At 42.9% G+C, this 15,131-nt stretch overlaps 2 protein-coding genes across 2 annotated transcripts; both read right to left on the reverse strand.

Annotated features, from left to right (window-relative positions):
* Window positions 1-102: 102 nt before the first annotated feature.
* On the reverse strand, window positions 103-6,977 carry dhx30 (DEAH (Asp-Glu-Ala-His) box helicase 30). Its single transcript, XM_070919073.1, has 19 exons — window positions 6,806-6,977; window positions 6,466-6,602; window positions 6,242-6,352; window positions 5,862-6,125; window positions 5,623-5,772; window positions 5,391-5,543; window positions 4,185-4,655; window positions 3,203-3,586; window positions 2,995-3,073; window positions 2,788-2,892; window positions 2,499-2,674; window positions 2,186-2,392; window positions 1,989-2,070; window positions 1,673-1,866; window positions 1,405-1,564; window positions 1,130-1,287; window positions 768-871; window positions 541-680; window positions 103-453 (listed from the first exon to the last, which is right to left on the reverse strand). Exons 1-19 carry the CDS (start codon window positions 6,975-6,977, stop codon window positions 194-196), a joined length of 3,507 nt encoding a protein of 1,168 aa, XP_070775174.1. The 3' UTR covers window positions 103-193.
* Window positions 6,978-8,053: 1,076 nt separating this feature from the next.
* Window positions 8,054-15,131, reverse strand: wrnip1 (WRN helicase interacting protein 1). The gene is made up of 7 exons (XM_070919524.1): window positions 14,475-15,131; window positions 13,267-13,461; window positions 12,049-12,287; window positions 10,677-10,897; window positions 9,227-9,382; window positions 8,769-8,848; window positions 8,054-8,665 (listed from the first exon to the last, which is right to left on the reverse strand). The coding sequence occupies exons 1-7, from the start codon at window positions 15,129-15,131 to the stop codon at window positions 8,384-8,386; spliced, it is 1,830 nt and encodes a 609-aa protein (XP_070775625.1). The 3' UTR covers window positions 8,054-8,383.

A 15,131-nucleotide genomic window follows, 5' to 3' on the forward strand; every position in this document is an offset into this window, starting at 1 on the left:
AGCAGACAACAGTCCACTGTGGATTTCAGCTCTTCAAGAGTCCTGAATAGTCCAGCACATGAAGGACAGACTCAAGTACTCAAAAAAACAAAAAAAAAAAAAAAAAAACATATATAAGATACCATCATCCTCTTCAGTTCCTATGTACCAGCCAGCAGATCCAACATACACGCGTAGAAAGTGCTCGATGTCATCAGTCCACCTCACTGTCACTCTGGTGGTTCTGAAGTAAAGGGTTCGAGTCTGTATTGTTGAGCAGCTCTACAAGTAAGGAGATGAGCTTTCCATCTTGAGAAGAGTTGACGATTGCGTTGCTGGGATTGTTGAGGTTGCGGTACAACATGGTCTGAATGGAAGTGCGTATCTCCCACAGCAGCTCCCAGGTCTCAACTGACAACTCACAGCGCACCAGAGAGTTTCTAGAAAGTGACACTTCAACTCTGTCTCCGTACACTGGGACATGAGAGAAAGGACAGAGAGTTATTTATGAAGATAATATTATAGTAAACTTATTTTTATGGAGAGCAGAACATGTCCTACCTTTCTCTGTGATATCACAGTCTGTGAGCAGCAGCAGGGCGAGTGGATGGACTGCAGACGAGTCTCTGATGAAGACATTCCCGCTGGACTTGACAGCGCTGAAGAAGGTCAACCAGCGACTAGGCAGCTCTTCTTTTCCTCTGTAACACAAAAGGAAGACAATAACTTGACATATGCACTGTGAAAGTAAATGCCTGCTGTAGTTGAATTTTGGAGCACGTTCAAACCTGTTCACTGAGGAGCGGTGAAGCAGCACTGGCCCACTGAAACTGCGGAAAGTCATACTGTTGGGGCGAAAGCGCCCTGCTTTGGTCACAACACCTTTCTTCGCCTGAGGAAAAAAAAAAGAAAAAGTGTTTTGTTTCATCCATGTTATGCTGGAACATCTAATGAGGGCTTTGACTAGGATGGTGCAGAAATTATTATAATGAAATTTTATTTACAACACTAAGATAGACAAAGACATATGTCCACAACTACAATTAATACCACAAGAACTCACATATAGATCTCACAATTCTGGCTTCAACCAAGCGGGAAATAGACTGTATGAAGTAGTATTATAACAGACTCCTCTGTTGCCATGTACCTGGATGAGGTTGGGATAGAGTCCAGACAGCAGTACAGCTTTCAGTAGCTCGTCCTGGTTGCTGTGCTCGTTGTAGAGAGAAGTGTGATGCTGGCACTCACTGGCACGAGACACCAGCTCGGCTTCATGCAGGTTCTCGCTGAACTGAGAGATGAGACCTGCAGCAAGATGGCACAAGAACAAAAACCGTTGTGTGAAAAAAAAAAAAAAAGTAAAAAGTTGTGATTTTAAAATTCCAACAATGTACTGAGACAATATCTAAATTTCAAACTAACCATTGATGAATCGAAGGCCGGCCCTGGACAGAGTGTGTGTGTCCAGATATTCATCTCGGTCCTCTCTGTCGCCCTCCTGCTGAACTCTCCTCCAGCCCAACACAGCTCTGATGAACACCAAATAGTCGCTGTAGCTGCAGCCGCTCAGAGCATCTTTCACCTGGACAAACAGCACAGACGACTGAATGATCAGTTCATTGTTACACTTTGTGCCCTGTTGGCATTTTAAAACTACATGGATCAACAGGTGGGTGTTAAAACATCTCACCTTTTTGATTTGTGCTCTGTTCTGCAGGCTGTTGTGAAAAGGGTCCCTGGTCAGACAAGCAGTTACAGACAGCATGGGCAGAACACACCTGAACATGGTACTCAGGACCAGCACTTTGCCCAGACGGGGGTCACATGACATACAGGCAACACGCTCTCCTAAAGGCGTCAGGGTTTCCGTCTTGTCCAGAACTCCTACAGAAGTAAACATCGACAGCTTAGACATTAACTTTACATGTTCAATGTTGAATTAGACACACATGATGGCTAAAACCTCAACACACAATCCAGAGCATTGGTAGTTGTAAGTGACTCACCAATATCTTGTAGATTTTGGACAGCATCTCTCACAGCTTCTTGCTCTGGACTGTCCAACACTTGGGATAAGAAATCTACAGCCTCCACACACACACACACACACACACACACACACACAAAATGGCCATCATTCAATATGCTAGAAATATACAAAACAAGAAACAAAAACACATAAGCCATTGTTCTCTTTCAATACCTTGCAATTAGGACTGTGGATTTTGGCTTGCACTACTAAACTCTCCAGCGGGGTACGCAGGATCTCAGGGATGGGGAAGGGAGTCATGGATTCCAGCTGCTTTCGTGAGAACAGGTGGTAAGACTGTCCTGGCTGACAACGCCCTGCTCTCCCTTTTCTTTGAGTGACATTAGAATGAGATATCCAAACTGTGTCCAGACAGGAGACCTGGAAGACCAAAATTAAAACAGATTGGATCAGAAAAACACAACAAATCAAGCAAGCGTAGTTTTTGCAGATCTGAAATGGTTTACAATGAAACAGATACACTAACCTTAGTCAGTGGGTCGTAATTCTGCTCTTTCTGAGTTCCTGCATCCACCACATGGACGATGTCATCTATGGTGATTGAGGTCTCAGCAATGTTAGTGGTGAGGACAATCTTCCTCTGGCCCACTCGGGGGTGCTGGAACACTACCTGCTGGTCTGCTACTGATAAACTAGAGTGCACTAAAAAGAAAAAAAAAGAAAAGAAATCATGAATGCATCTGTGGAGAGAGATCCTATCTCTACACTTTGAGGACAAAACCCCAGCCTCTGTTCATCTGTCTGTACGCTCTTACATGGCAAGATCATCTGTGAGCCTGAGGAAAAGTGTGGCTTCGCCTCCAGTTTCTCTTGAACAGCCCTGATGTCCTGCCACCCAGGGAGGAAACACAACACTGCACCTGAAGCATGAGGGGAAAGAATTAAAATATGATTGAGGGCCATCATCTTAACACAGCTGTAAAAGCATAATTAAAAAAGGTGAGAGGTAGTCTGTTAGTTACCTGGCTCTCCATGTTTATCAATGTGCTCGATCACGTCAGCTACTAAATCTAGATCTGGTGTAACCTCCTGTCTTCTTCCCTTAAACAAGAAAGAAATACAAATGCATGAGACACAGGACAAGAGAAAAGAACACACTATAGAGTGGGATGAATCTGAAAGCAATGCCACAGATCAAAAACTGACAAATCTGACAGACTAGAGTCTCACCTGCTTGTCTGCCTCCCTTATCTGTTGAACTGGCAGTCGGCGTCCCATCTCTCTCAGCACATCCTCCAGGTATCTGTCCCTCACTGGGTGCATGAACCCGGGCACTTTCACAATTGGGCAGCCTCCGAAGTACTGGGCCAGCCTCTGATTGTCCCCAGTAGCGCTCATAAGCACCACTCGTAGGTCAGGGTTTTCATTCAAGCTGGAGCGCAGCAGGGCCAGCAGCAGGTCTGTGTTAATGTCTCTCTCGTGAACCTCGTCCACCACCACGTGGCTGATTCCCCTCAGGGACGGGTTCGACTGTAGCTTCCTCAGCAGGACGCCCACTGTGAGGAAGAGCAAGGCTCCTCCGCTCTGCTCTGGTGGTCGGCTCTCAAGTCTCACCTGGGCACAGAAAATAATGTGAAAACTGAGACTTCATGTGAATGTAAATAACTATGAAAATAACAGCATAACAAAGGAAGTAGGAGCTCCACTTGTCGCATTTATCTTGCGTATTTTGAAATCCTTTATGGTGCTACCAGCCAGGAGCAAAATCCACTGAATTCACATATATGGCGAGCAGTCACAATCTATCTTCTTACACTTTCTTTTTTAATCAAATAATTTGGTTTAATAAAAAGAAAAATGTGAGACACAACACATGTTAATTTTCAGTATGATTACTGTGGTTAAAATGATCAATTTCATGTTGCCAATTACATTACGAAAGTAAGGTTTTCTTTCATTACAAAACAACAATTCCAACAATTATTAATTGTAACAAAATATTTCAGTTTATGAAACCAAGTTACTCTAAAACAGTTAGATAGCATTACATTTTCGATATTTCTGCTTCTGCCATCTCTACTTCTGCCATCTCTACTTCAGTACAGAAGAGAAGGTGCTCCCTCTAGAGGCCATAGTGGATTATTGCAATAAAAATAGTTATTGACAAAATGTAAACATACAGTTAATAACAAATACAGCATATTACATCTACCTGATATCCCACAGAGGGTTTTAGAGCTGGACCCAGCTCATGAGCAACACGATGGGCCACGGACACAGCGCTGATCCGACGAGGCTGGGTCACCAGGACGTTGCACTCGGCTCCCTCGCCACCTCTGACACTCTCCTCCAGAAGGAAGCGGGGGATCCGTGTCGTTTTACCGCATCCTGTTTCACCAGCGATCACAACCACCCTGGAGGACTGCACTGCCGAGACCACGCGCTGACGGTGGGCATCAACTGGGAGCTCCACACTCAACCCAGGGTTTGCTCTCTCCCATTGCTCCTGCAGGTGGGCGTTGAGCTGCCGGACCTCCTGTTTAGACAGACGCCTGTATGGTCTGCCTGTGATGGCGTCTGTCACCAAGTCCTCCTCTTCCTCCTCATCCTCCTGGTTCGCTGTCTGCTGTCCTCTCGCCTCTTCCTCCTCCCAAAGCTTCTGTACTTCTGTTGCCACTGGGTACTGAGACACGACATTAATACATCACTACATGGCCAAAAGTATGTGGACCCTCGAATATTACAACCATATGTGAAAGATGAACATTTGAAGCCAAAAATATGGGCTTTGTACTCAAATGAATGTGACAGCCTGGACTAGCAACAGACTGAACGAAGAGCAAATGCTGCACACGTAGCTGCCTCCATAGTAGTAATAATAAAACTATAATAACTACTAACATATAAACAATGCAGCACATACTGTAGCAAATCACAACCCCCAATCACACATATTGCACAGTTTACACAACAAGTGATGAGAACACCATGAAGCTGATGCACAACCCCTGAAGCCTCAAGCAACATTTCTTAAAATTTTAAATGAGGTAGGCACAAATAGGTTTTTAAAAACCCCAGAGGGTAAGAGCTCACACTCGGCGTGGAGAATAAGAGATGGGTCAGTCAATATTCTCTGTGCTTGCCAGAGAACAGACTGTTCATTCCTCCCCACAACCTTCAGGGCAGTCTGTTTTGCAGTGTTTCAGCATCCGATATGCTTTCAAACCCATGGATCATGCACTTTTGTTTAATATATCATTGTATGCTGTAGCATTAAGATTGCTTTAAGGGTACCGACCAAACACCATGAAAAACAGCCCCAGACCACAAACTTCTGGCCACGTAGCGCATTTACATATATACATGACAAGAAAAGCTCTAATTCCATCCATCTTCCTCACATGAGGTGAAGACTGACCTGAGCGAGGTACTCTCTTATGCGTTCCTCCAGGTACTCTGGGACTTCCATGTTCAGGGGGCGTCTCTCTCGCTCTCCAGCCTCCCTCACCTCCTCTCGATGGTACTTGGCATGAGTCAGCGGGTTGTTGTCTTTATCCAGCAGCTCCAGCTCCTGGACCAGATGATACATATGTTAACACGGCTCTGACATGCAGGTAAAAGGTATAGCAGTTTTCCTAAGTTATCCTCACCTTCAGTTTCATGCAGGCAAGAGCTGCCGCTCTCCTCTCTGCTGTCACTCGGTTGCTCGCTGTGGCCGAGAATGTCATCTCCTCTGGCCAGTGCAGGGTCAGCTCACACTTCTTTAGCTTCCCTCCCGTAGTTTTGTACTGCATTAGCTCCTGTAGAGATATGAGAGAGACAAGTTTAGAATACATGAGGAGTTAAGAGTGCTTACCGTTGATTTGGGCAAAGGATGAAAGCTACCGACCCTGTTCCTGTTGGAAGATGTGGCCACCTGGATGACCCTGGTGAGGAGAGATTTAGGTTGTGGAAACAGGGAAAGAGCTTCAGAGATGTTGGTGTCTTCTTCGGGAGACATCCATTGTTTTTGTTCATCTGCTTTCGCTCTAGACACGTGGACATTTTGCGTCCACGAGTCATCGTCCTTATCATAAAGAGCTGAATGTAGCCCCCCTCTCCCCCTGCCAGCTCTTCTGGGAAGCTGATTATTTGGACCAATGACACCCATCTCCTGTACACAAAGAGAGAGGGGAAGGGGAGAGATGAGGAGCAAATACCACTCCAGACTGGCAAGACAAAATGGAAATATGTGTCTACTTTTTACAGTCTGAAGTCACTGCAGCTTACTCTGAGCTTGAGACAAGCAGCAGCTGCAGCAAACCGCTCTGCATCGATCTTCTTGGAGGCATGACCCTCCTCTTCAATCTTGCAGGGCCACTGTAGTGTGACAGTGACTTTCTACGGGAACAAAGTTACAAACACGAAACTTAAATTTAGCTACGAGAGGCATTAGCTCTCAAATGACATGATGTGTCCAGAAACCCTCATCTCATTATGTCCTCAGCTCTGACCTTGACACCTTCATGTTCCGTGCAGCTGTACTGGATGAGCTGGGACAGGTCGTTGACCCCCAGTGAACGCGAGATGGTGTTATTCAAGAGACCTTTAGGATCTGGGAACTCCTTCAAGAGGTTTGGGCTTACGTTACCTAAACAGTAAAAACAAAAAGGTCAGACACACAGCAAGGCCAACGATATTTTATTTCCACTCTAACCTTAGGCAAACTGGTAAGAAAGACCCCGAGATACAAGCCTGAGTGGCATGTTTTAACACGATGGATGTCCTTGAGGTTTAGCGCTGCTGCAAGCTGTCACCTGTTAGCCTGTTTGGCTAACTACCGTTTTCACTCACCTCGTTTAGTCTGTAAATATGATGTGTCGTGTCCCTGAACGCTTCGTGCTTTTGTCCGATACCACCGCATTTCGCTGCCCCAGTTGGACGCAGTTTTGCCTCCTGTGTGAACACATTTGGCAATATTGCACAGCGCTCTGAGCCGCACGAGTAAAACACCGGGTAGCGCCATCTTTAAACTACAACTTCTTCTTCTGCGGCAGTGACACCGTTTGTCCACAGCGACACCCTTTGGTGAATACTATAACTCATGGGTATACCAAGTTAGCGCTATTAAAACTAATCCCTTAAAATAACTATAATAATGAATTAATCTTTAATTTAGCCCAGAAAAATCTGTCCATGAATTTACACAATAATATGGAATATTTGTCCTATGTATTAATATATTCATTAAGTTCTCAAAAGGCAAACACCAAACCCCAATTACCAAGTTAAGTAGAATTTAAGGGGTGCATGACTTTCCCTTTAATTTACACATTACTTTGAAATATCCATCCCAAATGGAAGGACAACTGTGTCTTGAAGGTAGCTCAGCATCTCTTCTCAACTGTAACCGCTCCAGATGGTGGTGGATTATTAAGAAACACAGTAAATATGTCCTTGAAAAAGGTGCCTACCCTGAGAGTTTCTGTTGAACAGCAGCTGAGTAAATAGAAGTTTCATGAATAAATCAATACACATTCACAAGTAGAAAAAAAACAGGTATTCTACACAGTTACGTAAACTCTGAGCAAATGAACTTAATGTTTAATTATTTGTGTTTCATCCTGTTATATAGGAATGACATTTCCCTGCTTAAGCTGGAGAAAAGTGCTGTGATCAATGACAACGTTGCAATATCTTCCAGGGTGACTGTAAGGGCAGAGATGGTAAGAGGTATGTACAAGGAGTGACAGGTTTTTTAGATGGATGGGGCTGTAATACCCCTCAGAGGCCCACAGTCTTTACTTCTGTGGCCACTTTCATCCCCTAGATCAGGGAGGTGAGGGAAGCCACAATAGCAATAATCAATCACATCACATGAAGACAGATAGTAAATAAAGGCTATTTGTGAAATGTACAGACTTAATCTTAAGTGTTATTTCCCTTCAGACCATGGCCCAAAACTGAAGAAGTGACGATACAACAATAAACTGTATAATGACATTTTCAGGTTATATCTGTCTTGTATTTCATCAAAATATATACAGATTATAACAAAGAAAAACATTTTAATCAGTTTAAACGTTTGAAAAAGGACAGGACAAAGATAAACCAACATATACGTATTTAACATGTATGTTTTTGTTATTTATTTGAATGGATTAAGGACTTTATTATGAACACATCTGGAAGTAAATCAACTGTATGTGGTTTGTGTGCCCTTTAAAAAGTATTCAAAAACAACAGACTAAAGTAAACTTGTAGATACATTTGAACATGATGGTTGACTGATGGAAGTTTGGATTTGGACCAGCAGCAACATAAAACTTACATTATATCCCAACAACTGATCATTTGACAAGATTGTTTTCATTCGGCCACCTCGGTTTTTAAACTACTGCAGCGAGCTGTGTCAGTCATTACAACAGACCCTCATGGGTCTGAAGGTGTCCAGGTGAAGAAGTCGATTCCCTGAAGCTCCTTAGGTAAGTACTCCTGCTCTACAGGACCGCTGAAGGCTGGGTTGTATTTGTAGCCTTTAGCGTAGCCCAGTTGTTTCATCAGCTTGGTTGGGGCATTGCGAAGGTGCAGGGGGACAGGAGGCAGGGGGCCTTGGTGGTTCCTCAAACAGGCCTTCACATTAGCATAAGCCTTGTAGATCTGCACAGACTTGGGTGCTCGTGCCAGATAGACTGCACACTGAGCCAGTATCACCTGTTGAGCAGTGAATGAAAGAAAGGTGGGTAACAGAAGTAAAGACACTGGGATACAACTATTGTAAGACTGGCTGAAAAATCAGGTTGATGTGTAAGCCTACCTCACACTCAGGCATCCCGATGAAGTGACAGGCTTGGAAGACGGACACAGCCTGAGGAAGAGCGGAGGGATCGGCCATACCTGAGAGAGACATGAGAGAAGAGACGGGAGACATCCAATCAGACTGCATTAAAAGATACTTTTTCTTACTCAAAATGTTCTCTTTCTCATTTCTCTGTAAAAATTCTCTGCATAACTACATTTCAGCCAAGCCAATATCTTCTTTCCTGTAATAAAATAGTGCAAGCTGTCCATGGTCCCATATAGTGTTCCCATATAATCGTTAGGGACATTTTAATAAGCAATTTGCCCGTACGAAAATACTTGAAGTCTTCAGGTTCACCAGGCTATTAAAAGAAAGTGCTGTAAAGTAAATGAATGATAATTATACAGTATTATAGAGTAAATGCTCAAAAATAAACAAAAAGCTGAAATGATATAACTGATCATTTCACTTACCGACATCTTCGCTGGCAAAGCGGACCAGTCTGCGAGCCACATAGAGAGGATCCTCACCGCCCTCCAGCATGCGGCCCAGCCAGTAGAGAGATGCGTTCTCATTGGAGCCTCTCATGGACTTATGTAACGCTGAGATACAGTTGTAATGCTCCTCACCTTTGAGTAACAAACACAAATACATCAATACATGTGGCAAGAAATGAAGACACATCATTCCATGGTCTGAAGAAACACACAAACACAAAGGAACAAAAAAGACTGATCAGACCATGTAAAGCCATAATGAATCCATTAAGGTCATTAGTCAAGCTGAGGGACGGTTTCATCACCCTGTGAAGGGAACAGTAAATCTCAGTCTTTTGGGACAGCTGATGTGTTATGTAACAGGACAGCGTGGAGGACTGATGAAGTCTTAGATAGGATGAAAGAGTGAGAGGGAGTTATTCATGGTGAGGGGTAGGGTGGGAAAGTGTAAATGACTGGAGTGGAGTGGCTGAAACTACAGTATGTCGATGTTGGAGAAAGAGTAAATAAACATTGATTTACAACATACTAATTATAGTACTTTCCAGCACATCAATCTTTAGCAGTCATAGTTTTATATATCATTTTGTAAAGATACTGGGGCTCTACTTAAATGTGTGTACTGCAATATCCCCAAGTGTTACACACACAAAACAAACACGTGGCACTCCTAAGCAACCGTGAGCACGGCTATAAACACCCCCAGGTTATATGCATTGTGGAGTCTTTTTTTCCCTCTTATCATTAATGCATTTCATACGAAAGCCGCATGACAGCATAGTGATCACAGTCCCTGGGAAGTAATATGATAGGGCTGTTAAGTTCAAAATCTCAAGTTATTTAGATGTTATTTAAAGTGATGAGTGCTGAGAGGATTTAAAGACGTGGATTTGTGAAATATGTAGCAATGACATGGTATTATTAGTTGGAAGTTTTATGTACAATGAGGTAGTCACTATAGATAAACCATCTTATATGGCATAAATTAAATTTAATTTCTATTAGGGATGCACATTTCCCTTAATTGTTAAAAAAAAAAAAAAAAAACTCCAAAACTTCAAAAAAGAAAATGCTGTGGCTCATAATTTGCAACAAAATCCAAAGTAAATTAATATTTGTTCAATATATTTCGATATAAAGTCGGAACAATCAAAAAATATTTTGCACTTGTAATCAGGAACCAAATTTAAAAGAAGAATGCAATCTTTTTTTCTGATAGCGTCTCACAGCCATCATTACTAATACTTAAATAATAACAGAAAAGAAGTGTGTGGAAGTTCTTCACTTCACATATGGGAAGTTACTGGGTGCTTTGGTAAATCTAGGGAGCCCTGAAGTTGCACCTCCCAGACCTTTGGGGTTCAGAGGGGGTTACTTCGGTCTGTAAAAACTGTAACATTGACAAAATAAGCAAATCTGGGCTTACCAGCTTTATCATAGAGAATATGGGACCTCTGAAGACCTTCCTTGATGTGGTCCTCCTTTATCAGTATTTCCTGAGAACCATCTTGTCCTAACGGGTTGGGCCGAGCCAAGCTCACCTGAGCCTGAACAGCCAGCTGCAGACCATTGAGTCCTGCTCTTGCGTCACCATCACAAAGGTAGGCTATGGTGTCCAGAGCTTTTTGTTCAATGAAAATCTTTGGCCTGGGAAAACAATAACATATATCAGATATATTACATCAGTGTCAATAATCTTAATATAGAAATAAATAAATAAAATTCCCTGAATGAATAATGACAACATGTACTACATCCCAAATATTAATGTTAAGTATTTTCTGCTCATTTAACAAGTCTGACAACGAAGTCACTGCAGCATTATCATATCACATGAATTCAAAGATACAAACTCAGATAATTGTTTTTTTACAAGGAATCCACCAAGGAAATCAGACTTTTACAGCAGTGCCAAAGACTTCTTCTCATCCTCATGTCAAACTGTCCCTGCTGACAAGCCCTCCGGAGGGTGCTGCTGTTTTTAGCTCCTCAGAACGCCAGACACCTCAAATGGTGACAGAATTCGACCCACGGCTCTCTTCAAGTATGCACAGGAAAAATAGTCAACATCCCTGGTGCCTGCCTTAATGCCAGCACTTCAACAATTTTCATTTCTGCTGATAACTGCCCAACAATAACTTTCTCCAAGTACAGTAAAAAAAAATGAATAAAAACAAACAAGAAACACTATTATATTACATCACTCTGTTGCAATAATGCAAAGTGATCCTACTCATCACTTAGATGTTTATTGTATAAATGCAGTTCGACTATTTCTTCCAGAAAGCTGATTAATTATAAACTAAAGCGTTCCTCTGAAGTGAACCTGCTGAGTAGGTTAACTGTGTAGCATAGGTTACCATGGTGATTTAGCCCGGATAAAAATGAGCCGGCTTTGTTCTGGTTTAAACCCCAAGTTAGCTGGCTAACCCTTTAATCTCGCCACATGTTACAGGCCCAGATTTCAGTGCATCCCAAACAATACATCTGACTCAAATATTTGATTATATCTCCGGTGTTCATCATCGCATACCAGCAGTTAGCAGCTGTCTCACGGTCTATAACTCATATGTTAATTCTTTTCTTTCAACGTATCAGACCAGATCAGAGCTGAGGGGATTCCTGCGGCTCCAACAACTACCAGTACACTCCTCCCATATGTTATCTAACTGAACCCACTAAGCCAGAAACAGAAGAGCAGAACAGGCCTCCCACTCAACCAAAGGATTTTGAGTTGTGGGGTGACACCCGGGCATGATGTGTGATACTGAGGGCTCTGTCCCCAAGGGAGCACTTACTCGTGTCCGTCTGATTGGTCTTGATCTTTGGGATTTGCTGGATCCTGTCCCAGGACTCTGATCCCCAGCGTGGCCACGGCCCTGTCCAGAATCGAGGCCATCGCCTCCACAGAGAGCTTCTCCAGAACCAGCACCCTGCACCTGCTCAGCAGGGCGGCATTCACCTGGAAGGACGGATTTTCTGTGGTTGCCCCGATCAGAGTTACCGTCCCGCACTCCACGTGAGGAAGGAAGGTGTCCTACAAGAGTAAGTACTTTTTTTTAATACTACTTCATTGGTTTATTTGCCTACCATGATCATAAGACAATGTAACTAACAACACTAGCATTACTATGTCTTTTCATGCTTTGATTCTTATCAGCTCATCAAGCCTGACTGAGCCTCCTTGCTAGCAGACATAGGGGTTTACTGTCGTGTAGCACAAGACTACAGTCTAAGAATTGTTTTCTACAGCCAAGGTTAAAGTGTAGGAAGCAAGCACATCCCTGAGCTACTGTATGTTGGCAGTTTAACTTAAAAAATGTGTGCATAAATTACAATGTTACAACTGAAAAACAATTAGTGCTACGCATGCTCTAAAATGAAATAATAACAATTAATTATCTGTACACACATATTCAGTTTTAGAAGCAAAATAGGATCTATTTCTTCTTCTACTGACCCACAAACAATAATATATGTTTTCTGAGAATCAAAGAAAGGACCTGGTGGGTATTGTTTGAGAGAGGATCAACTGAGTGTTTATTTTGAGTGAGCACACTCTCATAATAGGCTATAGACGGGCTAGGCTACAAGCTAACCAGCTATTCCTGCAGAGACATTCTACCTGGTTTGGCAAAGGAAATAACACATTATTTTAACAGCCCAGCATATAATCCCCCTTACAACCACAACTTGACAGAGCCAGGCTTGCAGTTTCCCCTTGCTTCCAGCCTTCATGCTAAGCTAGGCTAACCATCTCTTGGCTGACAGACACAAGAGTCGTATTAATCTTCCTCTCTAATTCCTAGCATATTTCCCAAAATGGCGAACTATTCTTTTAACCTCTATGACACAGAAATTTAGAAAAAATACACACCAGCTTGATGAACTGTATCAAATTATAGTTATTAAATACCAGTTTTGTCATTTTGCCTCAACAGTTATATTATACACTGGCTGGATTTTGAAGTTGCAGCTTACAATAAAAAGCACATCTTTCTGGTTCAACACTCCACCTGCTGGGATTTGTTGAAGCGGTGAATTTCATCAATGAACAGGATGGTCTTCCTCTTGCACAGTCGAAGCTCATTCTGCGCCTGCTTGATCACCTCTCGGACTTCATTGGTGGACGTGCTGGTGGCAGACAGAGTGACAAAACGAGCCGTTCCCTTCTTTTTACTGGAGCTGGCAATTATGTGTGCTAGAGTGGTCTGAAAGACAACCAAACACATACAAAGCAATATGTTTAAAACATATGCAATACCTATATGGCATCTTTAATCTTCAGTTTGTGAGCCATTTGTTTGATTTTCCCGGTCATATCATGCACCTTCCTTTGACAGTCTTCATTGTAAATCCTTACAACAAGCTCCAAAAATAATGCTTCAATTGTGACACCTGACCGCTGCGAGACAACTGAGAGGGAGGGAGTTAAAGAGGGAAAGTGTTACTAAAGCATGCTGACAAAGTCTAAGTATGGCAAGCTGCTGTATGACAATCCACACTAGTAGCTTGGCATACCTAAGAAGTCATTAACATGCTGTATTCAGGTCGCACGCACCAACCTGGCGGGCAGAGAGGGAATGTCTTGATCTTTCAACATGCTGTAAAAGGTTCAACTCTCTCTTTATCAAGTGCATAAGAGGGAATAAAAATATACACTGAGAGAAAATGCAGTATCTTAAGTCTTAGTTGAAGAATAAAACAGGAAACAGTCAGGTATGGGAATTATTGTAGGATATTGTTTATGGAAAGAGTGCTTCTGTGTACTCTTATAGTCCTACTGCTTATAGGAACTTCTTGTTACAGCTATGTAGTGCTGAATTGATTAGCCGATTCACTGATTGCAAAAATGAAGTAATTGATCAGAATCAGAATCAGAAATACTTTATTGATTCCTGCTTCTCTTTCCTCAGTTTTATATCATTGTAAATTAAATATCTTTGGATGTATAACTGTTAAATGGACCACCATCATCATGTAAGATGCCATGATGGACAGTTTCTAAACCTATTTTCTAACATTTTATAGATTAAACGATTGATCGATTCACAGATTCTATATTTCTTTTAATGAGGGAGAAGGAGTAGATGTGATTTGAAGAATATTTCATTTTTAAAGCTTTTTAAAACCGTAAGCCATTACATATAAAACAGAAGGGAAATTATTAAAGGGTAGGGGATGCTGCATCACGGATGCTGCATCTCAGTCATCACCACCCCACCTTTCCGCATCCCGGCGGCCCCCAGATGATCAGGGACGGTATTTCCTGGGAGTCCAGAAGTGACCGGAAGAGTGTCTGCTGGCCTACAACTTTACTTTGACCAAAGTATTCCTCCAGTGTGTTTGGTCTCAGTGTGTCCGCCAAAGGCTTGCCTATCGTTAGCAGTGTCCGTGGCGATAAGTCATTGCATGTCTTCACGGTCTGTCCGTTTGATACGGAGGGTTGGCTCCTCGGGTTCTCTGTACCTGCTGGTCCGGGTTCTGCCTCGCTCAGCAAGTTACGTTTAATTCCCCTGTTGACAGCAGCGGCAGCAGTTTGTTTACTTGACAACAGCCCACTCCGCTCACTACTTTGAACTGAACCTTTACTCTTGTTTGTCTGAAATAGAGAAAATACCGCAGATGACGACGTAGCAGCCGTGGGGGAAGAGCTGGCCGCCGTTGTGTTGACACTGGGGCTTGGTGGTTCACGCTCCGCACTTGTGCGACATTTCTTTAAAGGAGGTTCGCTTTCGTCTGCTGTCGACGGGCCGCTGTCCGCAACGCTTTTCAGCAGACACGCGTCGAGGTGTCCGTTAATTGTGGCCGGTGTAAAGTCTTTAAAACAAACGGGACATTGCACCGAGTCCGGGGCTGTAGATGTCATCTCGTTCGCCAT

This window comes from Enoplosus armatus, chromosome 14, assembly GCF_043641665.1.
Source record: "Enoplosus armatus isolate fEnoArm2 chromosome 14, fEnoArm2.hap1, whole genome shotgun sequence".
Classification (NCBI taxonomy): domain Eukaryota; kingdom Metazoa; phylum Chordata; class Actinopteri; order Centrarchiformes; family Enoplosidae; genus Enoplosus; species Enoplosus armatus.